Source organism: Ascaphus truei, chromosome 3 (genome assembly GCF_040206685.1).
Source record: "Ascaphus truei isolate aAscTru1 chromosome 3, aAscTru1.hap1, whole genome shotgun sequence".
Lineage (NCBI taxonomy): Eukaryota > Metazoa > Chordata > Amphibia > Anura > Ascaphidae > Ascaphus > Ascaphus truei.
The window spans coordinates 86013528-86040927 of record NC_134485.1 but is presented as its reverse complement, the minus strand read 5'-3'; the positions used below and the strand labels follow the sequence as shown (position 1 = coordinate 86040927).

The 27400-nt window shown below is 46.3% G+C and overlaps 1 protein-coding gene across 1 annotated transcript in view; it reads left to right on the top strand.

Annotated features, from left to right (window-relative positions):
- Positions 1-14666: 14666 nt before the first annotated feature.
- The window catches only part of STX1A (syntaxin 1A), a 76003-nt gene continuing 63269 nt past the window's right edge, over positions 14667-27400 (top strand). Inside the window, exon 1 of the mRNA XM_075594492.1 lies at positions 14667-15271. Within this exon, the coding sequence (XP_075450607.1) occupies positions 15242-15271 (30 nt within the window). The 5' untranslated portion in view covers positions 14667-15241. The remainder of the gene's footprint in view (positions 15272-27400) is intronic.

The following is a 27400-nucleotide window of genomic DNA, read 5'->3' as shown; positions in this document are numbered from 1 at the left end:
GCGTCTGCCAAGAATGTTTTGCAGACGTGAGTGGACCCATTTTTCCTGGATGAGCCCGGTTGCTTTTCCAGCAAAGAAAGCAGTTTTTGCAAAATTGTGCAAGGACGAAACTACTATGCCCAATTACACAAGTGGCGCTAAAGTGTGGCCATGCCTGTTCATGACTGACCAATGAGAATCAAAAGAAAAGATCCACCTCAAATGGTCATGACAGAGGAGGAGCTTTTTTTTGTTAGAAGGAAATCACGTGCAGGTAAGTGCGTGACTAAACCACACCCTGCCTCGTGCCCTGAACGGGACTGTGTCTCAAACCAGACTTGAGCATTTGACTACATCTCTGTTTATGTCTAAACCAAAGTTTAAACAATTTACAACGTTTTTACCTCAACTCAAAATGGAGACTACTGTGCTTGCTTTAACAGTCACCAATTATGAAGTCCCAGAAGGGGTCTTCGTAGTTACTATTCAAGGGAAATAGTACTTCCAGGCTGTATGCGCACTCTGCAGGTGCCCTGGAGGAGAATTGTCCCGCAATGCTTCATGTAATGAGTGCGGAACGCACTACCTTCAGAAATAGAGGTTTCGGGAGCTAAATAATATTCCTGAAGATACTTCTTCTGCATTGGGCAGCAAGATTTCTAGTGTGGCGGATGCCCATTATATACTGTCCGGGGGTGACCGGGAACAACCCCCACCGTATTGTGGGCCAGCTGCGCCTAATGGAGCAATTGAAGAGGTGAGAAGTGGCCTGGATGTTCGTACCAGAGGAGATGGGAACAAGGATCCTGAGATGTCCCAAGGAGAGGAGCCGTCGGAAAAGATTACTTCGGATTAAGCACTGACGGAGGCGTCACAAGTGGTACCAGATGACAACTCAATGGTTTATCCATTAACGAAGCCCAGCGATGGTCCACCTGGAGGAGTTGACAACAGCAAAGCAGAGCCTACAGAGTTAAAGTCTGCTGTAGCAGGTACAGACAGGTCGTTATATTTTGGTAGGAGCCGAGTAGTGGATGTGGTCCCCACTCTTGCACTTTCTGGTCTGGGAGGGAGGAATGCATTGATTGTCGAGCGTCCTACTGAATTGAAACTTACCCAGATGTCTACTTCTGTGAGGTGTAAGGTTGTGCATATCAGGCACCAATGAGAAATACACAGGGAGATCCAGATTCAGAACCAGGGATCTGGATCAGCAGAGTGGCAAAGATGTGAGCCGGAGTTGGAACCAGGGATCAGGTCCGCAGAGTAGCCAGGCTGCGAGCCAGAGTTTAAACCAAGGATCTGGATTAGCAGAGTAGTCAGTATGCAAGCTGGAATCGGAACCAGGTTTTACGATTAGCAAACAAGTTGTGAAGCATAGCATGTTTGAATCTAGTGCATTTCTATAGGCAGTGGGAATGTCTGGGAATTATATCAACACTCGCCCAATTCCAGGGGCATGCCTCTTGAAGCCCACACAAACCCACATAAATCCCACTGGTGAGAGGGTCTGTTAACTCTTCTGGAGGAGGAAGAGGCCTACCAGACTTACTTGGACTCAATTGATGATAGAATGTTCTATAGCGAGGATGTACTGCGGGACATGTCTCTGGCAGAGCCCGCCAGAAGAGGACCTCTCGATTCTACGTGGGGTGCCACTCCGCAAGAACCCGACTCGGCAGAGTAGAGCCCATAGGGATGGTCGGGACAGAGTCCGGGACACTTGGGGCTATAAGTATCCCTATGTGCCCAAGGGAGTTATGGACATTGTGGACATGTTTCAGCACCAGTGGATTGAGAATGTAACAAAGGACTATATTACTTACCATGGTCATGCCATCCTTACCTCAAAGTTGGACCGTTTAGACAAAATAGTGCAAATCTGGCATATAGGCCACAGTGCCTATTACAAATGGGTTGAGTATGTGGACAATGAGAGTTCTAAGAGGATACACTTCATAGAAGTACCCTGATGGGAGGGGAGGGTAGTCAAGAAGCCTGACCCTGCCCATTACTGTTGAAGATATCTCCTCTGATCACAGCAATCAGTATGTATACCGCTGCCACTATTATTGTATGGGTGTGAACCATTGAAGCTGTATCATGTTGTGACAAACTCATATTATATTCGGATTATGTGCAGAGACAAGTGCATGCAGCTGTATGTGTTATCCTGTGTATTAAGAATTTAAATGTTTGAAATATTTCAACTGTTATCACATTGTATATTTAAAAGAATGTTGGGGACAACATTATATTTGATGAGGGGTGTATGTAGCCCTTCCTTGGATGGCTACTGTTTCTATAAGGGGTTTACTAACTTAAAGGTTACTGGGTGGGATCACTCATGGTTGGCCCCTCCTCTTTTTACCCCGTGACCAGTAATGTCACCATAGGAAGCACAGAGGGTATATATAACTCCACCCTTTGTTCTGGAAGCAAGATCTTCGGAGTTCTGCCTGGTGTACTCAATGTAAGTCCTGTAAATAGTGTTTAAGTGGTAGTGGTAGGAAATGAGATAAGTTATCTCACTGTTTGTTATTTTAAATATAGTAACATGCCCCATCTTAAGCTAGTGCCTGTTAGAGCATCGGGGAATCTATGTTTGTGGAGGAAAGATGGAACACTGTCCTGGTCTCATAGGGTTGCCCCTACCGCAGCCTGAATGCATTGTCCTCATAGGGTTCCTACACTGCAGCCTGTGCTCTGAATCTGCCCAAATGGCAGGTTCTCAATGCATCATGGTCTCTCTGCAAATTGATTCCACTTCCTCCTTTGCAATGAGAAACACAAGTAAGGTACTTCCTCTAGCTAGGATCTGAACCTACTAAAGGATGAATTCACAAGTTTTGTCAAGGTATCTCCTATATCAGTATATGTCAATTGTTTTTGGCCGGCTGTTCAATAAACACCTTTATCTTTTGTAAATGTTCCTGGCGCCCATTTCTGTACCGTACTTACATCCTCACCCAGTCAGCAATTACCGACGCACTATATGGCTGGGAGAATGAGCAATTATGTTTCATGAACTAATCTGATGTGACACCATTGATAGCCGGGGAATGGGGCCTACAAGTAAATAAGTATTTCCTGAACAATGATCGATTCAGCTCTCGGGGACTTCCTGCAAAATAAATCAATATTTTAAAACAAAGACCAACTCTTTACTAGAGAGATAGAGGATAAGGTTCTAACTGATTTCTGTCAATTTAAAAATTAATAGAACAGGTAAAATCACCTCCTCAAAGCAGCACCGTCAAATAACAAAATTAACATTATTCTCACCGTAAACAGCTTTTACTGAAATAATACTAAATAAACACTTCCTTTAACCGTTTACATGCCCTCTTGATGTACAGCGTATGTCATAAAAAGTACCACCCTCGCGTATGCTTTATGTTATGGCCTTTTGCTTGATATATAGGGGCTGTAGGCGGTCAGCGCTCAACCAATCACGAACTCCACACTGAAGGGGCGGCCCCTCCCCCTTCACTTCCATTCCGCCTGCCGGACCAGGCAGTGGTCACGTGAGCGCTCAAAAGAGCGGTCACATGATCCGTTAGTGCATGAAGGTCAGCCCACAGAGGTGGCATGACTCTCGGGCACTGAAGAGGTTAAAAAATATGCTCTAGTGGCACAAAATCAGATTCAACAACTTCTGGGGGGGAAAATTGGTACTCCTGCATTAAAATGAAAATCATGACTTAAAAAAAAAACTGTCCTCTCCATTTCTTTAACCACCCACTTTGATAATTTACAGTATATATTGGTGGGTTTCTTGCCAAAACAACTTTTTTGTAGTGCATATAAAGATTAAAGATGGCCGCCCTCTTCCCACTGTCCCTAAATCCATTAACAACCCCATAGTTTGTCAGGGGTGAGCAAATTGGGGGGCGCACCCCCCTCCCCCCTCCAGGAGTGGCGGAAGATTTTCTAGGGGGGGTTGCGGTGATTACAGAGGCCCTGTGCCCTTCCCCAAAATGCCGGGGGAGGCGTGAGGCCTCTGTAACATCTCCTACCTGCTGTCAGCCGGCTCATCGTCAAATGACGCTGCGGGGTCACGTGACGTCACATGACCCGCTGCTCATTTAGCACCGGGTCTCAGAGGGGGGGGGGGGACTGCCAGGCAGGGAGGCCAGCTCACAAACTTTGCGCACCCCTGGTTTAAGTTACACTCACTATTACTCATGAAAAAAATAATGAGGTTGAATTATTTGAAAAGAAACACAGGAAAAGGCAGCAGAAAATAAAAGCAGAAAATGAGCTGTCTGCTGATCGTCATTGCTGTTACTGAGAGAAACATGAACCTTCGTTCTGACTTTCTTTAACGGATACCACGTCTGTTTACTTAATTCTGCAGAAACAACCGGGAGGCGGAACTGCGCCGGTAACAATGAACTTCAATCAACCCTCTCACTCCATAATGAAAACATTCTTTACACTTAATGATCATTACAACCCGGGTACTTCCCTTAATTCAGTGATTCTTGATGAAAACATTGACCAGGTTATCCTAATTATACATGTAGCAGGGTTCCCCCTGGTTCCCCTTTCTCTCTCTGCTGCGGGGACTCCCGGCGGCGTCGGAGGCAGGGCGTCGCCATCTTGGTTGTGTCGTGGAAGTTCGTGCATGCGCAGTAGCGACGCGGCAGCCATTTTGTTAAAGGAGAAGTGGCAGCAGAGGCGCTCCGTAGCGCAGGGACGGCCCACAGTCGCGCATGCGCAGTTAGGGCGATGCGGCGACCATTACAAGGTTGCGCAGGCTCAGCAGAGAGTAGCGGCGGTCATTACAGATCGTGCACGCGGCCCCAATAGAAAAGAGGGCCATGGAGGACTACAGCCCCCAGAATTCTTAGAGGCAGACAGGCCACCTGACACCAGGGAGCCAATAAGGCTTACAGCTTTCCCTGAGAGGAAAGATACATTGTTGTGTGCTGCCCCTATCTCAGCCCGCTAGGGAGGTCTCCCCTATTTTACCTAATGTGGCCATCTTCTGGGTGGCCAGGGTAGGGCTTCATCTCTTTAGGGCCCCTGTCTGGCCTTGTGCTGTTCTCTCTTTATCTGTGATTAGTGTCCCTCTCACGTGGACCTGTAATGGAGCCAGCTACTGTATGGACCCTCCGATGGGGCTGGTCCAACTATCCCCCGGGCTGTGTACTGTGGAGCCCCCTTATGGCTGCCATATGAACTCAGCGAGTAGCAATGAATCATTCTTAAGGCCACTATCTAAACAGGACACTTCCCCTGACTGTCAAACAATAAAAATGTTATGTATCTATTTACATAAACACTTACTATATACAATGAGATCCCTCCTCTGTGCCTCCTCCTTACTATTTATATCCCAGCCTGATGTCTCCAGGCAGAAGGGGCGGGCTTCATTTCTGCTGAGTCACCCAGCACCATGTGATAGGGAAGGTGCGTTACTCTGTGTGAACCCATACAGTTAACCCTTTAAGGCCCTGGTAATGCCAAAGGTGGGTTACACTCATTTATATAAGCAACTGAAAGTGTAACACTTTCACCCTTTTTCCATCTCACCAGCAGCGATATTTTTTAAAATTCCTTTCTTTTCTTCCACCGCCACATTCACGTACTTTCCGCGATGCACAAACCTTTCTCGCGCGTTAGCGAAATCTCCAAATTTCACCCTTTTTGGTTTGGCAAAAAAGTTGGCTTTGATCCAATGGAATGCGTGTTCGGTTCATTTTGATAACTATCGCTTTAGAAATTCGATTGATTTAAACAAATAAAAAATAAAGTCACGGGCAGCTATTTCAACACTTTAATGGGCAAAATTACACATTCTGTACAACTTGGATTGTTTCGCTAAAAATTTTGCTGCAAAAAAATTGATCAAAATTGTTACTACTTTTTCAAACTTCTTGGAAAGTTTGATCCAGTGGGGGATTTTTACCTAAAAATGGCAAGAATGGCTGCTTCGGTTATATAGAATTACCCACTCAGGAGCATATGCATCAAGCAGGGTTATTGCACCGATTCCGGCGTCATCTCTCATTGACATGAAGGGAATTTAACGTCGGAACAGGTGCAATAACCCATAAGGCGCTTAATGCATGTGCCCTTGTGACGGGAGTGGGTAGCCAGGCTATCTAATAAAGGTTACGCCCTCTGGTTACCCCGGACCCCGTGCAGTCCTTGGTACCTCCATAAGCCAGGGACCAGGGATAATACATGCTGGAAAGTAAACTGACCCTGTTTTTCCTATTTCATGTTCCCTTAGCCCTAGAACTGCGGGATTTCTTGTGTGTCAGTTTTAGGTGGGATATTTAGGTGGAAATGCAATTATTTTGTTCGCAGGAGTTCAGCGGCCAAAGTTACCGGTAGTCGTTTAATTCTCCCCGGCAAGCAGGCATGATTTGCCGGTACGCGGGGTGAATTACACGAGGCTTCCCAGTGCCCACCAGACTCCTGGATTTCGAGCCCAAATATTCCTAAGTTATTTCCCTTATAAGTATTAGGACCCCCAAAGTATATTCTGTAATAAAATATACTTTATAATGTGTTTTACAGCTACTGTAAGGCTCTATGCAGTCTGCCAGGCCAAATGATTAAGGTTCCAGCAAGTCTGCATAGAGTCCGTAGTTCAAAGAGGAGACGGGATGTTGAGAGGTGTTGGGATGCTAAGTGGATGGGGCAGGGTGGAATACTGAGTCTGGAGAACAGAGACCCCCTGCGAGGAGGATCCTCTGGTCTGCCAGACTTAGTGGAGCTTGCCCAGTAGGTGTCAATGGGTTGACCATGGAAAGCGTCAGAATGTCGGCGCCTTTCCTATTGGTCGAGTCATATGTCCCACCCATGGGGCATCCCGAGCCGGCTTGACACGCCCCATCTCTGACATCAGCCAAGAGACGGGCTCCTATTTCTATTGGCTAGTGGGATAGGGTTCCCACGCTCTGATTGGTCGCTCCTCCTACCTCCATGCTAAGGATAGCTTAGCGGAGGGTATGTAAGGAAAAGCCCCAATCAGAGGACCAGACGATTTTGTGGCTTGAGTCGATGAAGCTAGGGCGGCCTTTTCAAAGTTGCTATGTCCCAAATAGCAGAGCAACAGGCTTCGTTTTGAAGCTAGGAAAGTCCTCCCTGCAGAGTCTAAGTCAGACGCGAGGACCAATTTCTCATCTGTGAACGTAGCGGACGCAGTCAGGAGTTCCTGACGAAAAGAATTCCAGGAGTATCGGGACAAGGTCCCAGTCAGAAGTTTCTGCTGAATCTCTGTCCAGGACGTTCATATTTGTGTGAATTCTTCTGTCTAGTAAAACCTTTGGTGACGGGCCAGTAGTCATTTTTCAGTTACTTTTTGGATACTTTCTTGGTCCTCTTGGTCTTTTTGCTTGCTTCCTTTCTGGGTCCTCCCCTGTGTCCAGACGGGTATCGGGGTAGATTTGCTGGGTGGCCTCGCAGCCGGAGGTGATTTAGATCTTTGTATTAGACCCAATTTGATCAGTGCTTTTTCTCCTTCTTCTGGATTCTTCACCACTATTGTTGAACCATTACACCAGATCACTAGCTTAAATGGAAAACCCCACTTATATCTGATTTGGTTGTCCCTCAGCATCTTTGTGACCGGTTGCAGTTCCTTTCTTTTAAGCAGGGTGGAGGGAGCTAGGTCACTGAATATTTACATCTGGTGTCCTTCAAATCCTATCCACTGTTGCGTTCTGGAGATTTGCATAATGGCTTCTTTCACCGAATAATAGTGAGTGCGCAATATAACGTCTCTCATCTTATTGGGGTCAGATTGTTTAGGACCAGAGCCCTATGCACTCTTTCTAGTAACAGTCTCTCTTCCGTTTCGTTGGGGTGCATGCTCTGGAGCAGTCTTGTGACAAAATCTGTTCGCGCCTCAGGCAATACAGTCTCCGGTATATTCCGGAGTCTCTAATTATTTTGGCTAGAGCGATTTTCTGGATCTTCCAGGGTGTTTACTTGAAAATTTAAGGCTTGCAGTTCATGGTCAGTGACGTTTTGGGCTGATATCAGCTCGTCAGCTACCCCTTCTAGACAGTCAGTTCTGTCGCCCAGTCCATGCAAATCTCTTCTCGGTTCCGACACTACTTTGGTTATTTCTGTTTGCATCTTTTGTACCATACATTTCAGTAAGTTGTCAAGATCACCTTTTGTAGTGGGTCTGATACTTCCATCCATACCTCCTGCAGCATCTGCTTCAGCCTCTGCCTCTCCCTCTGATCCTGAAGGGTGTCTTGTGTGGCCGCCATCTTGGGAACCCAGTTGATTCCGCAGCATTCTTTTTTCAAAGAACTTTGATGCTGCTGGTGTTGCCTGACTCTTCTCACTGCGCGGCTTCATCTCCCTGGATGGTCCGCAGCTGATGTGAGCGGTTTGGCTCTCTGCCCAGACGCGCGATCAGCTGTTTTTTTTCTCCTGCCCGGGGATCGGAGGAGCTCCGTGTCAGGCGGCCATCTTGTTGGCCCGACGCGCATGCGCCCCCGGCTGGTTAACTTTTTATAACGGGAAAAATAATAAGCTAGCTGCTGATTCCTCGAAAATCGGTAATGATCACTTTCACTGTTAAGGTGGAGAGGCGAAATAGCATGAGAACACCATGGGGGCAGATCCACAGAGCCCCATTAGTGACTGCAAGGGATCTTCAGAGCTCAATAATGCAGCATTAAGGTCTGTCTTAATGCGGAGACAGGCTGTTGTGAACTTTAACGACTGTTAGTGTTAATGATATGCAAATGAGTTGTGGACCACCTCAACACATATCCTCAGCAAACCGTTAAAGTTAACGCTGGACTTCTCACATTTTTCTTTAGCCCATGGCTATACCTGGCTATGACATGCCAGGGTCGCAGACATTTGGACTTGTCCAGGGTTCTGAAGTGGACCCCCGTTTCGTTCCTATATTGCTGTAGCAATATAGGAAGCCAAGGTGAATACCCTGGAACACGAAATATATTAACCCCTTGGAAGCCCTAGTGGTCATGATGGCATGTATTATACATGCCTTCATGGTCACTAAGGTAGCCAAGGGGTTAAAGCTGCAGTTCAGTCTTTTTTTTTTTATTTTTTTTTATTTTTACTTCAATAGTTTCATGTGTGCAATCTCTAATTACCTAAAGAACTGTATAGTTGCAGGTCAATTTGTTCTCCATGTATTGATAGGCGAAATTTGGTGACATAATTAGTGAAGGGATCTGTTTTTCTTCTGCTTCAATCTCTCAGTGGAAGCTCATGAATATTCATGAGCACTCCTGCATTGACATATGCTAGAGGGAGGGCAGGGCTGACAAAGGGGTGTGCCAGGGCTTGTGACAGCACAAGAAGGGGCAGTGCCTTAGCAAATGGTAGTTAAAATAGAATACAAGAAAATTGTTCTTTCAAAGTTGTTTTTTTAAAAACAGAAAATGCTAAACATATTTTTTCTTACTACAGAACTGTTTAATTAAAAAAAAAACACACATGCAGGATATTGACTGAACTGCAGCTTTAATACCAATATCCTAACAATGTCACTGAGGTACAACCGCTTTGGCATAAAAGGAGTTAACCCCCCTCTTAGTCCAACCGTGTGGCTTAACCTTCCTCCCCAAGGCACCTGCTGTACACCCCCAACAAACCTAACAGCCCCCCTAGAGTAAAACACAATATACAGTGACACCCCAAGCAATAAAAAAGAAATACAATTACACATATTATTGTGTATACATATATACATTGCGATGTGTTCAGGCAGAGGGTGTTGGAGGGGAGGTACATAGGACCCAGCACCTTCCAGGGTGTGTTCCCTTCCCTCTCACCTGAGCCCTAATTAATTCGCTACAAGGTAAAAGGCATCACAGATCGCTTCCAGTGCTGCTGCTGCTGGACTGATCTGAAGGCACACATACACAGACAGCCCTGTGAGACACTAAAGGGGAGCTGCTGCCTATCCACAGGTACAGGGTGCAAGGCGGGGAAAGAGCCCTCCCATGTTTAGTCAGCGACTAAGATGTATTAGTCAGAACTCCCAAAGTGGAGTTAGGTTCGTTGTTTATGTTTTGTTCCTGATTTGTACCCTGTAAATAAACTCCTGTGCACCAAACTCTACATTTCCTGCCTTTATCTGGGACCCAAATCCTGCTGTTGCGAGACATCACAATTGGTGGAGTTTAATGCGGGTAGTCCAAAAGGCATTGAACAGTGGAAACTCTGGGTTTGAGAAAAAATGTGGGGATTTAAAATGGCCACCCAACCGAAGTGAGATAACAGACTCTGCGAGTGAAGTCTGTCCCACGGTGTATGACAAGTTTTGCTTACAGGATACACAGGGAAAGGTGTGAAATATTGAGGAAATAGTGCCTCCAGAGGTCAAACTGAAGAATACACCTGAAAATGTAAGAATTGTTTACCTCGGTACAGCGTGCCCAAGCAGAGAATACAGCTATTCTACAGCGCAGCCAAAGAGAGTGTGCTGCTACTTTAATGCAGGGATTGCAACAATTATCAAAATCCCATGAATATACAGCGGCTGACAAAGTCACAAACAGAAACTACGGCGTTGTTAGTACAGCAGATGGCGCTATCACTACATCAGACTCTAAAAGAAGAGCAACATGAGGCACACCTTCGACTACACCAGGAGCTCCTAGTGTTGGGAGAGAGAATTACCGCCCAGACTAGCAGGGCCGCACAGGTTGCTCGTCAGAGAAAATCTCACCTCATCCAGAAAATGACGATGGACGATGACGTTAAGGCGTAATTGTCCATTTTCGAGCGTACGGCAGTACGCTGAGCAGTGGGCTGGAATAATTGCTCCCTTGCTGGTGGGTGACTCATAAAAAGCCTATTATGACTTGAAGCCAGAGTAAGCGGAAAATTATGACAACCTGAAGGCTGAGATTATGGTACGGCCAAGTGTCACCGTGGCAGGTAAGGGCCCAGCGGTTCCACTCCTGGCGTTACGATGCAGAAAAGGCCCCACGCTCCCAACTCTACGACCTCATCCCCTCTACGTGGAAGTGGCTCCAGCCTGACAAAGGTACAGCCGCCGCAGTCGTTGAAAGCTTTGACATCGACCGGTTCCTGAGGGGTCTTCCTCTTACCGTCCAGAAATGGGTCAGCCAGAGTGGACCCAAAAACACAGAGCAGTTGGTCGCTTTAGTCGAATGTCACTTTGCGGCCGAGATGTCCCGGAGTTCAAGCCCCGACGAGTTTTCCGGTCCCCAATCCTCACACGTCAGGTGATCTGGTAAGACAAGGACTCATCGACTCTAATATAGGAGTTGGAAGTCCCATAACCCTTGGAGGGACTCCGGTCCCATTCTTTTCAGTAGACTGGGGAAAACCCCCCGTACCAGTTTTGGGAAGTACATGGAGTGCTACAAATGCGTACTGCTACATACATAGTGGGTATAGCGGGTGAAGAAACTATGAATAACGACCCTCCAGAACCAGAACTTGATTTTCAGGTTGCTCCCGTAAAATTTGCCTCTGCTCAGAGTTCACAGCAAAATTCTGATAACCGCAATGCCAGATTTAGGTTACAGCCCCAGTACCTTCTACAGCACACGCCTCGGCGTGCGCTGTGCTTACCCTCAATCAGACCGGACCCAGTACTTACCTTGGCGTGCATTTAGCAGCTGTGCTCTACGACAAGTTTTTGTCAATACAACAAAATTGTATTTACAAGTTGCGATGGAGGGGTGGCCACACCCCCGCCGGCAATTCAGCCAATAAGGGCGAACCAGCCGTGTGAGGTCTTAACCACACCCATGGAAAACCCCTGCCATGTCCCCCCACCGCAAACTCCTCCATATTCTCCCAGATCGCAATGATGCGCTGTGCACGCGCCGCCCCCCGCCGGAGTGTGTACTACAGTGCACACTGGGATCGCAGCCTTAGGCTGCGTCCATGCTAGTGCTCAGCGCACAGCGCTTGCCGAGTTTAGTTCCTGCAATGTGAATTGTCATGTCCGTGCGCACACACTTGTGCGCGGGCACGTAAGCTCTCCCAAGCTTGGTGCTTGGGGAGACAATTCCGCTTGAGTTTGGAGAGTTTGGATATATATATATATATATACACATTTTTTTTAAAGGGTTGAAAATAACCAATGGAGTCTTACTTGGGCTAACTAGACTCTCTTATGGAGAGTGAGTGTGTGGATTGTTTTTATTTTTGCTGCTTTGTTGATATTGTATGTTTTTATGGTTTTTGTCCATTGGGCCTCTGGAATGTTTTTTTATTTTTATTGTTGGACATCTCTCAAGGAGAGCCTAGGTACACTTACAGATGAAGTCTCTTCAAACGGAGGATCGAGGGCGTCGGTCAAGATGACGATCCCTCATCGCCAAGCCACAAATGCCTGCGCATTACAAAAAGGCAACTTTGACCTGGATTTATTTGTTTGATTTTTTTTTTTGCCATCAGACATGTGGATTGTTTATATTTTTGATGATTTGGTGATTTTTTTTTTCTTTCTTTGTTGTTTGGCCACCAGGCCTTTGGAATGTTTTTTTAATGGTTTGGGGGGAGGATTGGTTGCGGGGGAATCATTGACCTAAATATGGAGCCCATCAACTAGGATGGGGTAAGTCAAATATTTATTTCTGATCTCTGACATACAACAGGTAATAAGGTCGTTATGGTATTGGCATTAACCCCTTGGCTACCTTAGTGATGTATGGTTCTAAGGGGTCAATTAATAAAAAATGTTGGGAAGGCAGTTAGCGCCGGAGTGTTTTATCCGGCAACAGCCATATGCAATGGGGGCCCTACCCGACATTGTTTAGCTTTGTGGATCTCTGTTAAACTCAGGGAAGCTTACGTCTGTTACCTATTTACGTAGTCGTGTTAGTTGCCCAATCTAACGGACCTCTGTGGAACTGCCCCATATGAATTACAACCCCCTCTGCTATGGCCTTGTTAGCCAACTGCTCGGTGCTCACCAATACAGCCGCCATTTTATTCATTCCAGGCGCATACTATGGGGTCTATGCACCAGGCGTTGCAAACAGCTTTTTGGCGCAATATTGGTGCACATACATCTCATTTTATATTGCGTTTGTGTGCGCACATGTACTAATCGTACATTTGTTAATCTGCGCCTTCACTGCCAAAAACAAGCCGTTTCATTTTTTGGGGGCAGGGAGTGGGGGCACAGAAATGGAGTGTTCTGCGTGAACATAGGTTAATTGTATGTACTAAAAAATAATTTTTCTCTGTGTGCCAAAAAAGTGGAAATTGCGTCATATTCACCGTCAAGTTCAACCTAGCGCAAACCCAAAAAAGGCTGTTTACATTATTAGTGCAGCATTAAGTTGCTATGTATCAACCAAAAATGTATTTGATGCAGCCCGGGTTTTTCATTTTATATAGGGTAACAAAATGTATTACTATATTTTCACAGAGTGGCTATTATAAATAATATTCCACTAATACCGTATTTCCTCGATTGTAAGCCGCACTTTTTTCCCATTTTCACATGGCTGAAATAGGGATTGCGTCTTACAATCGATGTACTAAAAAAAACAGCCAGGGGGCGCTGCAGAAGAAGCCACAGCAGCTTCCCGCGTTTTACCAAAACTGCTATGGGCTGTGCGGTGGTCGGCTGTTTGAACCATGGGCCCCCCCCCCCCCGCCCGCTCGTTCCCCTCTGCAACTCACAGCTTACAATCCCCAAACCCCCTGCAACGCAGAGAGGATTTCAGCAATGTGTCCGGCATCACGAGCGTCCCCTCCCCCCCCCCCCGCGACTAGCAGCTGACCGGTGCGGCACTTCGCCGGCTGCCTCTTCCATTGAGGTTGAGGAACCCCAACCCTCTCTAATAGCGCCTCTGAGATCAGATGCATTGTAAGGAACCCCAACCCTCTCTAATAGCGCGTCTGAGATCAGATGCATTGTAAGGGACCCCAACCCTCTCTGATAGCGCGTCTGAGATCAGATGCATTGTAAGGAACCCCAACCCTCTCTAATAGCGCCTCTGAGATCAGATGCATTGTAAGGAACCCCAACCCTCTCTAATAGCGCGTCTGAGATCAGATGCATTGTAAGGAACCCCAACCCTCTCTAATAGCGCGCCTGAGATCAGATGCATTGTAAGGAACCCCAATCCTCTCTAATAGCGCGTCTGAGATCAGATAAATTGTAAGGAACCCCAACCCTCTCTAATAGCGTGTCTAAGATCAGATACATTGTAAGGAACTCCAACCCTCTCTAATAGCGCGTCTGAGATCAGATGCATTGTAAGGTACCCCAACCCTCTCTAATAGCATGTCTGAGATCAGATACATTGTAAGGAACCCCAACCCTCTCTAATAGCGCGTCTGAGATCAGATGCATTGTACATTTTTCTTTATTTGGTACCATTTTCAAATGACCTGAATATGACAGGGAACGCTGTAGGGAACGCAAGAGTTCTTACGAACACCTGCTGAAAAACACTGCCCCACACACTCATACTGCATTCTCTCCATGGCTAATCCTCACTTGATGCTTTCTTGTCAAAGACTCAATAGTAACAACTTGCCGTGGCCTGGCCGCCCTGAGCTCTGTGACACGGGCATCTCCCCCCCCCCCCCCCCCAGGCCACAAAACAAACAAATACAAAAAGGATGAAATAGAGGGTGGGGGGAAAGAGATAGATAAGCAAATAGTTTGAGAAAAACAGCAGGAGCTACACTGTTGCACAGAGCTGCACCTTACTCCTCCCTCTCCCACAATCCTCAGAGAGAGACAGGGAGGAGGAGGAGAGAGAAAGAGAGAAGAAAAGAAGGATGTGATTGCAGAGGGGACTTTGCTGAACAGATACACTGTAGAGGGAGGGCAGGAGACGGGGAGAATGTGATTGCAGATGGGACGGGGTTTGTGTTACAAAGGTGTGGGAGGAAGCAGGCAAATTATATAGCCAGAGACAGTGGAGGTGGAGGGGTTGCGGGGAGGGAGGGAAGGCTATGAGTGTGTGCAGGGAAGGCACACACTGCTGCATACAGATGTATACATTAACTAGGATAGACTTTAACAGAGGAATCTGCGTTTATATGTAGAGGAAAATATAGAAAACAATATCTATATATAGATGCATATGCACATTGCATTTAAAATTTAAATACATATATAGAGAAAAAGGGAACCCAGATAGTGGTAAAAACTCCCAGGGAGGTAAAGATATATAGAGAGAGAGAGAGAGAGAGAACAGATAGTGTCAGAGTAGAGTGCAGTTTGTAGTAGAAGAGACATCGGCCACTCTTTGCTCCCGGAGGTCCTGTTCACCGCCCTGGGTGACCCTTGAGGGTCAGGATGAAGGACCGCACTCGGGAGCTGCGCACGGTGAGTATGCTCCTCTCGTACAATGTTCTTGTAGCATTGCGTCTCCGTGGTGGCTGGTACCGCGGTCAGTGCCTCGTCCTGGCACGGCGCCGGCGTAGCAGTTGGCTTCAGGGACTGATGGGGGCTCTCCGTGTAAGGGCGTTATCTGCGTGACTTGTTTAGTATTGAGTAGACCGCAAGTTCTCTGTATAATGTTACATGCACTGTGGGTGTAGGAAGGAAGGCATAGTTACAGTATACACTGCCGGCTCTAAATACACATATATATATATATAGTGGCACGTACACTGGCAGTTGTGTAATCCTCTGAAGTACAATAACTCGAGTACCTGTATATATTTAGATCTACAATGTTATCAGCACTGTCACCTCTACATACTCCTAAAGCCAGTGTCATATGCACGTCTACAACTGCATGTGCATTAATACAGTGCAGGGTACACTGATAGCTTATTAATGCAATATCAACCAGACCGCGAGCAGTACAGATTCAGCACTTCATTACATCTGCAATCTCACCTCGAGGTATAGTTATCAGGACAGTGCCGCCCTTCCAGCATCAAATAAATACAGATGTGGTTCTGTGTCTTTAATGCAGTCCCTAAACTACCGCCTGAAATTCAATCCCACATTCAACGCCAGCATTTTAATGGTAAAATATAATTGCAGTGTAACAGTATCTACTACAAACAGTGGTTTTCAACCTGTGTGGAGAGGTAACTAGGGGTTCCTTGAGAACAAATTTGGTAATGGCTTTGCTTTTTTTTTTTCTTCGAGACCCAAGCATTTTATGTTGTCATATTTATTACATTTAAACACAAAACAAGTTATGGTGGGTAAAAAAGTGACAAAAACGCTCCACCGTACAGTGTACAGCAAATCAAAATACCACTTGTGGGTACATTCGGATGTCTCAGACAGGTCTGCAACCCGGCTTTTCACCATTTATCTCTTAGCATACAGTGTTTCTACTTCAGCCAGGGATTCTGGGAAATGACATGCAAATGAGCACTCACATTGTGTCAGTCTCGCAAGCAAGTGGAGTGTATGAGCTCTGCCTAAGGCCTTGGCCATGTTTAGCGCTTGCTTGCGGAAGTGTGCTGACGCGTGCTCCCGCTCAGCACTGAGCCCCTACAGCCGCAATTAGAGCGGCTTTAGTAAGGGCTCACCTGCGCTTCCGCGCGCTTGCGGAAGCGCAGGTCTTAGGGGAATTTTAAATTCCCCCGCTTGCCGGCGCGACAGGCCGGTCACGTGAGCGGTTCGCCCAATGAGGGCGAACCAGCTCCGTGATATCACTGGCCCGCCCCCGGCCAGTGGCGCGCCCGGCCCGCCCCCTGACGGCTGCTGACAGTGCGTGCGGTAAGCAACCGCAAGGCCAGGGAAAGCACCCGCTTTCCCTGCGCCTCAGCGCGCCTCAGCACGCCAGCAGGGAACATGGCCGAGGCCTTACATGGACCCCTATACGTTTATGCCTGCCGCATTACACAGCTTTTTCAGCACTTCTTTAACCCAAGCTGTGCTGAAGAAGCCGAGTAATACGGCCAGCATAAGCTTGTAGGGGTCCATGTTAAAATGAATCCGAAGCTAAAAGTGACACACTGTGCTCATGTGCATGTCATTACCCAGAATCCCAAGGCTGCAGTGAAAACACTGTATGCTACGAGATAATGGTGAAAAGCCGGGTTGTCGGAGACAAAGCTCAGACTTGTCTGAGACGTGGTATTTTTATTTGCTGTAGTTTATTTAGGAAATATAATCCCAAACACAGTAGATGGGATAAATAACATGGGGATCCATAAAGTCATATTATATTTTGAAGGGATTCCACATTGTCAATACACATTTGCCAAGGCTTCCACAGGTTTTAAAGGGTTGAATACCACTGCCCCAAAGAGGCCCAAATACAGTACCCCGCCATATTTCCAATGTGGGCGCTAAAAATGCATTAGGACTGTATATTCATAGTCACGCCTACACCATCTGCGCAGAACACATAAATAACTTCTCTGCATTAAATGGCAGTGCAATGTTTTCCTGCATATATCTGTGATTACACAGCTAACCCCATGTGTTACTAAATACAGTGCAGCATATAGTGTCTGTTCTATTAATGTAGTAATCTGGGTTGGGCAACTCCACTACCCAAGAGCTACAGTACCCACACAGCAACCTGACCTGTTGGTCTCCTGAGGACTGGAGTTGCCCATCCCTGATGTAGACATTCTGTGCCGTGCATCTGGCTAGTGTTAGATGTTTATACATTTTGTGCTCAATACACTGTCGCTTTTACGTTCTGTCAGAAATGCGGCTCTGCTTTCACTACACATGTGTTGTATATGTTTAAGCGCACAGCCGTGCACGTTTTATTAGTGCTATATATCAGTACGAGTGTACCAGTCCTAACTCTTAACTACAACCCATTGTCAGCAGTATGTGTTTACATGCCAGCCCTGTACACTTATTAGTGCAATGCTGGCACTCCCAGCACATATTTTTGTTTTGAATAAATGCTGCTGAATATACTCTGTTTAAATGCACATAAATATAGCACAATATGCAGTAACAGACTACGTACCGGTAAATGCAGACGTCCTTTTCCTGCTTTTGTTCGCGCCTCGTTACATCATTTTGCCATAGCATTGGATTATTTACAGTGCACTTTAATTAAACTTGTGGTGGGCGACCCGTGGAGATGATTCTCACAGCGGGGTCACTGTGAGTCAGTTATACTGCATTGAAACGATCCAGGTCTAATAATAAAAGTAACTTTATTTCATATAGCGCTCGGTACGCAGTGCATGGGATTTTTACAGACACAGGCCGTGCCCAGATGAGTTTACAATCTATGATTTTGGTGCATGAGGCACAGGGAGATTGAGTGGTTTACGCACGGTCACAAGGAGCCAACACCAGGAATTGAACCAGGTTGCCCTGACGCAAACTCAGTTTCATTGTTTTCAGTCAGTGTCTTTACTCACTGAGCCACTCCATCTGTAATAACTCTGGGCCCAGGACATACTTGAAAACGAGAGGTAGCTCTCAATGTATTACTTCCTGGTAAAACATTTTTATAAATAAAATAAATAATAGTGTTTTTCAACCAAGGTTCCTATGAGCCCTCGGGTTCCCTGAGCATTCCTATAAGGTGCATGCAATTTTCAGGTCATTTGAAAATACAAAAGAATTTACAATGTATCTGATCTCAGACGCGCTATTAGAGAGGGTTGGGGTTCCTTACAATGTATCTGATCTCAGACGCGCTATTAGAGAGGGTTGGGGTTCCTTACAATGCATCTGATCTCAGACGCGCTATTAGAGAGCTTTGGGGTTCCTTACAATGCATCTGATCTCAGACGTGCTATTAGAGAGGGTTGGGGTTCCTTACAATGCATCTGATCTCAGACTCACTATTGGAGAGAGTTTGGGTTCCACAGAATTTCACAATGTAATTATCGGGTTCTTTAACCAAAAAAGCTAAACACCACTGGTCTAATACCTCATACTGTATCTGTGTTTAAAAAACAAATGTATAATATCGGCTGCTGACTGTGGTGTTGCTCTCAGGTTGGGTTAGGTTGCCTGCCACTGAATTAAACCAATTGTTTATGTATGCGCTTTTGAGATCAGAATTTTTTTTCCCTATGTGACAACAGGGCCAAAGGAAGACGGCAGTGTTAATTTCCTCTCCGGCACGTATTACAGGTGTTTAATATTTCCTGGCTTGATTCATGCGGTGCATTCTCACTCACAGCACCATCCAGGAAGAATGATTATTTTTTGATTGTTCAACAAAAGCTGTCCTAGCCTGGTGAATACGTATTGCTGCAGCTCGCTAGTGCTAACATAACTGGGTGACTCCCTAATACGATGAAATGTAGTCATGAATGCGCTAACCGTCACATATAATCATGTCTGTCCTGGGATGCTGAGCTTTTCCTCATAGAATACTTATTTTAAGCCCTCACACCGCCATATATAAACAACTATTACAGTCTAGATGCAGTCCCATTAACATTGACATTTTTTGAAATTCAGAACCCCAGGGTGCTCTACAATGTTTTATTCGATATGCGGTGGAGCAGTTTTCCTCGAGCTGGAGATTGTTTAGTCCCATTTATTAGAATGAAGCTGATCTCTTCTCCAGCACGGAGAAGATGGCTTTACAACACATTGAATAGGGGGTATTTAATACTTTTACAGCTATTGGCGTGATTTTCACGTGGAACTGGTTGTTCCTTGAGGAAAATGTGTTAAAATGGTCTTTTGCAGAACACATCATTTTTTTTCTTTTAATAAAGCAAAAAGGTTATTATATTGTATACTGTGATGTTATGAATTGGATAGAAATCTGGAAATTTATTTAAAACACATCCATAAAAACCATATTATGGAACTAGAGAGAGGGCAGAGAAGAGCCACCATATTAATAAAGGGGATGGAAAATCTGATTTATGAGTAGAGGCTAGCAAATGTAGATTTATTTACATTAGAAAAATGTGTCTAAGGGGATATGATAACTATATACAAATATATGTGGGGTCAATACAAGGAGCTTTTAAAAGATCTACTCATCCCAAGGGCAGTACATATGACACAGGGGCATCCCTTAAGGTTGGAGGAAAGGAGATGTAACCCGCAACAAAGGAAAGGGTTCATTACAGTAAGCAGGGCCGCCAACAGACTTCCTGGGGCCCAGGACTAGAGTTTTGACCAGGCCACCCTCCTCCCTCCCTCCACACCTACTTGCTCTCCCCCTCCTCCAGATGTATTTCTCCCACCCCCTCTCTTGCTCACTCCCCCCTCTCTCTTCCTCACTCCCTCTCTTACACCCCCTCTCACCTCTCAAACTCTCCCCCCCCCCCCCTCCGCTATCACTCAATCCCCCCTCCTCACACGCATTCCCTCATCTCCCTCCTCCCCTGGCCACACACACAATTCCCCCTGGCCACACAGAACCTTCCCACTCCCCCCCACAAAATACATACAACATGTCATGGTCATGGCAACTTGACACCATGTGATGTTGCGCGTGTCATGTGACACCGCAAAGCTGGAGGAGGGTGGCGACAGAGCACCGGCCTTTCCAAATTTTCCGGAGGCGGCAAATAGGGGTAGCGGGGCGCCGAGATGCCGCACTCCCGATTTTGTCGCCCTATGTCCGAGCCTAGAGGGGCTTATTGGGAAATATAGGCCTGGGCCCTGACAGTAAGGGCAGTTAAAATGTGAAATTAATTACGCATAGAGACTGTGATGGCAGATACAATATATATCTTCAAAAAAATTTTTTAAACAAAAGCTATACAGGGATATACCAAATAAGTAAACATGGGAAGGAAGTTGATTTAGGGATACATATTATTGCCATTATTTGGAGTCAGGAAGGAATTTATTTTTCCCTTCATGAGATATCACTGGGGTTTTTTTGTTTGCCTTCCTCTGTATCAAAATACTGTAAATACAAATATAGGATAAAGTATCTGTCTAAATTTAGCACAGGTTGAACTCTTAAGAACATATGTCTGACTCTTTTTTAACGGTGGGAAAACCTCTGAAATATAACATGGTTTCCTCAGGCAGAATAAACTATATAAAATATTCTCAGTAGCTGTTTTCATTACCAAGTGTCTACAACCGTAATTAGCCTGGCGCCGTTTTTGTATTTCCTTTTAATTAAAAAAAAAAGGTACGCCTTGATTAGACAGAGTGGCACATTTAAACATCCATCCCCTGTACAAGCCTCTGTTTGTGTTTTAAATATCGGCCCCAGAGGCTCCCCTCTGGTGTGAGACTTCAGTGCTTCTACTGTGTGTTCATTTACAGTTTTGTGTGGGCGGGGCAAGAGCACAGCTGCCCTTTTTCAAGATGGCGACTGGACAGCTTCCTGCCAACGAGCCAAACATTTAGGCCGAGGTCATACATTGCCCCGATTGGCTCAAAGTCAACTTCCACTCAATTGGCCATAATGTCCAAGCTGGGATTTAAATTTGGGGTTCAATAGCCCGTGAAATGGATTCCCCTCGTATAAGATTGATGTGGACTTGCAACCGAGGAGAACCTGCTTCAAATAATGTTGATTAGGTCAGGGGGGGGGGGGGGGGGGGATCAGTTAGCCTCAATAGAAGAAGTTCTCACCTTGTCAGTATGTTTTAACACGGTGTTATGTATTTATTTTGTGCTCTCGTGACCATAGTATTTCAATCGCCCACTTGTACTTTACAGAATAATGTTATACCTGATTAATAAACACAATTATTATGATTAGAATGCCAAGTATCTACCGGCTGTACCACTGTTATCAAAATACAATGCTGTCGCTTACCACACCGAAAAGTAGGCTTTGGAGCACTCATCACAGCATTTATCTATCTACCTTTGGAAGCTTTTTTGCCTTAATGCAATGACCGAATAAAATAGGACTCTCTCGCTATCCCCTCCCGCCATGTGTCCCTTTCTCCCCCTTCCTCCCTCTCTCCCTGTCAACCCATATTTCGGGGTCTGAAGGGAGCCGACGCCCCAATTAGGTGTGACCTATGACTAAGACATCTTAAAATCCCTGCGTGAACTACTGTATAATGGAGCTCTGTCGTTACAGGGAACACCCATCATTTGCACCTCATTAGCACTGCCGTCCATTATAATTAACGCAAGGGCCCATTACGGCTGAAAACAGCACTTAACACTGTGTTAGTGAGCTTAGCAGACCCCCGTTAGCTCTTTCCGGGTGCGCTCACTTAACGCCTTGTTAATTTAATAACGGAGCTTTGTGGACGGGCCATGGATTTGTAGTCACTTTTACAATGGCTTCAGTTTCCTCCGCCGTAGGAAGCTTATTTTAGGATTTCTGAAGAGTATTAAACTTTGATGTTCTGTATTTTCTCCAAAAAGGTATTGGGTGTGCTAGACAAGGAGTGCGCGAACGGGGGAGATTTTTTTTTGGGGGGGGGGTCGGTTACAGAGGCCCTGCGCTCTACCCCAAGGCTTTTAAATTAAATGCCGGGGGACCGCGTGAGGCCTGTGTAACTCACTTACCTTGATTCAGCCGGGTTCGGGCGACGCGTCGCCATGACCTCGCAGCGTCATTTGACGCCCGTCGCCATGGTAAAGCGGCATCAAATGAAGTCGCTATGTTATGTGACATCACATGACCCCCCCGGTGTCATTTGACGCCGGCACAAAGGTAAGGCGGGGGGTGCGAGCACTGGGGGAGAGCAGGTAGGGGGGCACAGCACCAAAGGTTTGCGCACCTCTGTGCTAGACCTCTAGGGGCTTACTCTATATCTGCCAAAGCAGCGCTCTGGCTGTTTTTTGGCCAAATGTCCCCATTGTGACGCTGGGGAATTTCGGCCGAAATTGACCACTTCAGAAGATATGGAACAAGCCCCCTAATTGTGACTCGCAAGAAATACTTATTACCAATGTTTTATTTAAGATACTTCAGCAATTTAATTTGACGCTACAATGAAGAAACAAGTGTTTTCTGTACTTTGCTGAAAATGTAATATTTTTTTTTTTTACCCCAAGATTGAGGGCAAACTTAAGAGGGTATCGGTCAATTGTCCAGCAGCATTTCTCCCCAAACTGCGGTAGGTCGTCACATGACAACCCGTAGGTTTGGGGGGTATTCACACAGCTATGAAAACAGCTATTCTGAAAATGTTTGTCAACTGTGTTTGCTTGGTCAGTGTCAGGCCCTGCAGACTTCGCAGAGATGTTATCTCAGTGGTGATGCTAATTACAACTGAGTTGTTTGGTTTGACGGCAAAATCTGAGAACGTGCGTCTTCTCAACGCAGCACATAAGCAACATTCACGTGACATTTTTAGGAAATAATGTGCTTGTGTCTCTGCTGCAATTTGTCCCAGCAATCCCAGCTAACAGCTTGCAAAATGCAGGGTTTTACTGTCTTGGATGGGAATGCAAGTTATTGCTTTCCTGGAGGAGCTTGCTAGACACGTTGGAGGTTAACCCTTTGGGTGCCCAAGGACGTAGTAGTCACTATGACTTGCACATTACCAGGGAGGTTTTATTTTTTTATAGCTTAGATTGCGTCCTGCGCTCCAGGACGTGATATAACAGTAAGGAAATGGAGGATGGAAGAGGAGGATCGTTTCCTCCAAAATGGCCACCGTGGTCACGTGATCACACTGTGCCGGAGGGGCCGTGGCATTCTGGCACCTTTTTTTCACATTCCTTGAGCCGGGGTGTGTCTTGTTGAGCTCCGACAAAACATTCATAGCAATACGAGCCCACAGTTCGGCAAATATCATTTTCTTTTTATATTTGTATTTCGCCAACATATTCCACAGCGCAGTACAACGTGGGAGGGAGGGAGGACTGTAACATTGTATGACAAAAGAGTACATATATGCTAAGAGAAACTGAGACCGTAGGAAGGAGGTCCCTGCCCCCCAGGGAATATGTACAATATTTAGTCCCAGCATTACACAGCAAGCCAATAAATAAGTGGGAATGTTATTATGATGCTTGACGTTGGTTTCGCTGGCAGTTATGCAGGGGCTAAAGCTGTTATAAATTCCGCAGAGCTGAGATTGGAATCGTGTTACATTTCTTCAGTTGAGGAGAAAAATAAATAAATCGGCTCTTGTGGGCGATTGTTGTCTTGATGACAACACCATGTGGTTCTTGGGAGTCATATGTGGCTTGTCGTGACCTTCAGTTGGATGCAGAAATCCCTTGGAATGCTTTATTCCTTCAGTGCTTGAGCTACAAATGCTGCTTGTTGCTACTCCAATGTAAGGCTGAGTCCCCGCTGGCGCTGAGCTCGCTGAGCGGGCGGTGCTTGGCGAGGTGATATACATATATAGATATATATACATACATACATACAAGTCCCTGCTCACGCTATGCGCGTGCACACATGCTCACCGGCGCTCAGCGCTTATGTAAATAATTTTTTTTAACTTTCCCGCTCGCTCAACTATTTGGCAATGCCGCCCCCCCCGCGGCGCGCGAGCAGGCGCAGGACACCCGGCTCGCATGCTTTGAGCGCCAGCGCGCTCAGCGCCAGCGGGGACTCAGCCTAAGGCTGTGGTCCCATCTAGCAGCATGTATTGCCATTGCTGTTACATGGAGACATTTAGCTGTCAATCACCCTCTGTACGGAACCGGACGTTTTGGCGTGGCGGTCTCGGCCGGTGTTCGGCTGCAGAGGTACCCGCCGCTGCTCCGCCGCTGGATGCTCAGCCACTGGCTGCTTTGCCAAGGTAAGTTAATTTAAGAGTTCATTTAATTTAGCGGTTAGAGTAGGTGGTTAAAGATAGGGGTTAGGTTTTTAGGGTAAGGGGTTTAGGGTAAGGGGTTAACCTTTTTAGGGTAGGGGATTGGGGTGAGGGTTTATAGGGATGGGGTGAGGGATTATAGGGAAGGGGTTAAGCTTTCTAGGGTAAGGATTATGGTACAAGGTTAATTTTTTTAGGGTAGGGGGTAAGGGGTTAAGCTTTTTAGGGTAGGGGATTAGGGTAAAGGATTATGTTTTTATAGTAGGATTAGGGTAAAGGGTTAAGGTTCTTAGGCTAGTAAGGTTGTTAGGGTAGGAGATTAGGGTAAAGGGTTAAGGTTTTTAGGGTAGGGCGTAGGGTTGCCAGGTGGCTTGTCAAAAAAAAACTGGACACAATGGTAAAAAATGCGACCCCCCCCCAATACATATAAAACATACCCTCATGCCCCCCGAATACATATAAAACATTCCTCCACGCCCCCGAATACATATAAAACATACCCCCACCCCCCAGAATACATATAAAAAATGCCCCCACTACCCCCAATACATATAAAATATACCCCCACCATCCCTATAAAACAGTGGTTGACAAATCACCAAAAAATCTACTCGCCGAACAAAAAAATCTACTCGCCACCTAGTACCACACGTGTGCTGCTTGGGCCAATAGGAGCTCGCCACGATGTTAAATCCACTCGCCCGGGGCGTGCAAATGTATAGGTTTCTCGAACACTGCCTATAAATATATAACCCCACCACACCAATAAATATATACCCCCACCAGCCATATAAATATAAAATATACCCCCACCACCCCAATAAATATAAAATATACCCCCACCATCCCAATAAATATATAACCCCACCACACCAATAAATATAAAATATACCCCCAACATCCATATACATATTAAATATACCCTCACCCCCACATTGTACCTTTCCTAATCTCCTGCAAGACGCAGACAGCACTAGAAAATGTCTCTTGGCCGCTGGGGTGTGGGCTCCGCCCTCGCTGTCCTCTGGTTGGCTGTCCTCTCCTCCAATCAGGGACAGCACACCAGTCCTCCTTGCTCTGTCCGGCCAGCCCTCTCACTACCAGGAACTAGCGCTTGCCTCACTGCCTCAGCCCTCTCAGCACCAGTCCTCTCGCTTACTACACTCGCGCTGCCACTGCCGCCATAACAATGGTAATACCGGACACACAGGTGTCCGGTATTACCTCCAATTTTTTACCGGACAGGCATCGGAATTACCGGCCTGTCCGGGTGAAAACCGGACACCTGGCAACCCTAGGTAGGGGATTAGGGTAAGGGGTTAAGGGTTAAGGTTCTTAGGCTAGTGTATTGGGGTAAGGGGTTAAGTTTTTAGGTTAGGGGGTATGATTAATATTAGGTTGTTTTAGGATAAAGTTAAGGATTTGCCTTGGTGGCGAAGCAGCCAGTGGAGAGATGAGTAGCAGCTAAACATCGGCAGAGATTTGGTCGTGGCAAAATGGCCCCAACCACATGTCCTTGACGGGCCCCCTTTAGGCCCAGTATGTTTAACATTTGTTTCGCAGTTAGGGGTTCTGGTCTCCAGTTTTACGTAGGACTTTACCTAAAACACCGCCCTGAATTTGCATCTCCAAAACCTGCTGTGGTAGGTTTCCTCTGCATATGGTTATAAACAGCCTGCAATTAACAGCAGTGCAGCCAGGGGAGACTTGTGGTACTTTCTGGAAGCTAAGGGGTTAATTTGTGTTTTAACTTTCTCCATAACGTGAAAAAAAGTGGGGGGTGGGGGGGTGGGGGGGGGGTTATAAACATGTATTTGATCAAATAAAAAAGTAGAGGCAAAGGTACTTATGTAATTACACTGGAAAGAATATTTAAACATGGCTTCTTGGAGACTGCTCTTTGCCAAACTGGCTCATAGTTACATAGTAGATGAGGTTGAAAAAAGACATATGTCCATCAAGTTCAACCTATGCTAAATTTCTCTACGTTCAACTGGATATTAATCCACTGACTCTCAACCTCAAGGTTTGCTTTATAACAAAGTACTGTGTGTTTACAATACAGATGCATGTGCTGGTCGTCATTTTCTGCAGGTATTGTTCAACTCCACATTGAACGTAAGAAATGCTTCTGCAGCTCTTCGGGTCAAAGGACTCAAATAGGAGAAATTTGGGAGATCCGGTCAAAAATTACATTAATGATTGTGCTGTCAACAGTGATGTGACTGTGGCTGCTTCCTAATGTGTTAGGCTAATACACCCCAAACAAGTGTAAACCTTGATGAAGGAGGCAATCCAAGCGCTTTTTTTTTAATGCTTTTTACATTTTATTTATTACTAGCTGAGAGACCCGGCGTTGCCCGGGATGTAATTTTGGGAGGGCGTACGACAGGGTTAGGCTACCCCCCCTACCCTTGACAGCTAGGTGGGTGACTGAGTTGACTGAGTGTGTGGGTGACTGGGTGGGTGGGTGACACTTGACTGAGTGGGTGGGTGACTTTGGGTCGGTTTGACTTTGGGTCGGTGGGTGGGTGACTTTGGGTCGGTGGGTGGGTGACTTTGGGTCGGTGGGTGGGTGACTTTGGGTCAGTGGTTGGGTGGGTGAGTTGGGTCGGTGGGTGACTGGGTGGGTGAGTGGGAGACTGACTGGGTGAGTGGGAGACTGACTGGGTGGGTTAGTGGGAGACTGACTGGGTGGGTGAGTGGGAGACTGACTGGGTGGGTGAGTGGGAGACTGACTGGGTGGGTGAATGGGTGGGTGGGTGACTGATTGGGTGGGTGAGTGGGTGACTGACTGAGTGGGTGACTGACTGGGTGGGTGAGTGGGTGACTGACTGGGTGAGTGGGTGACTGACTGACTGGGTGAGTGGGTGACTGACTGGGTGGGTGA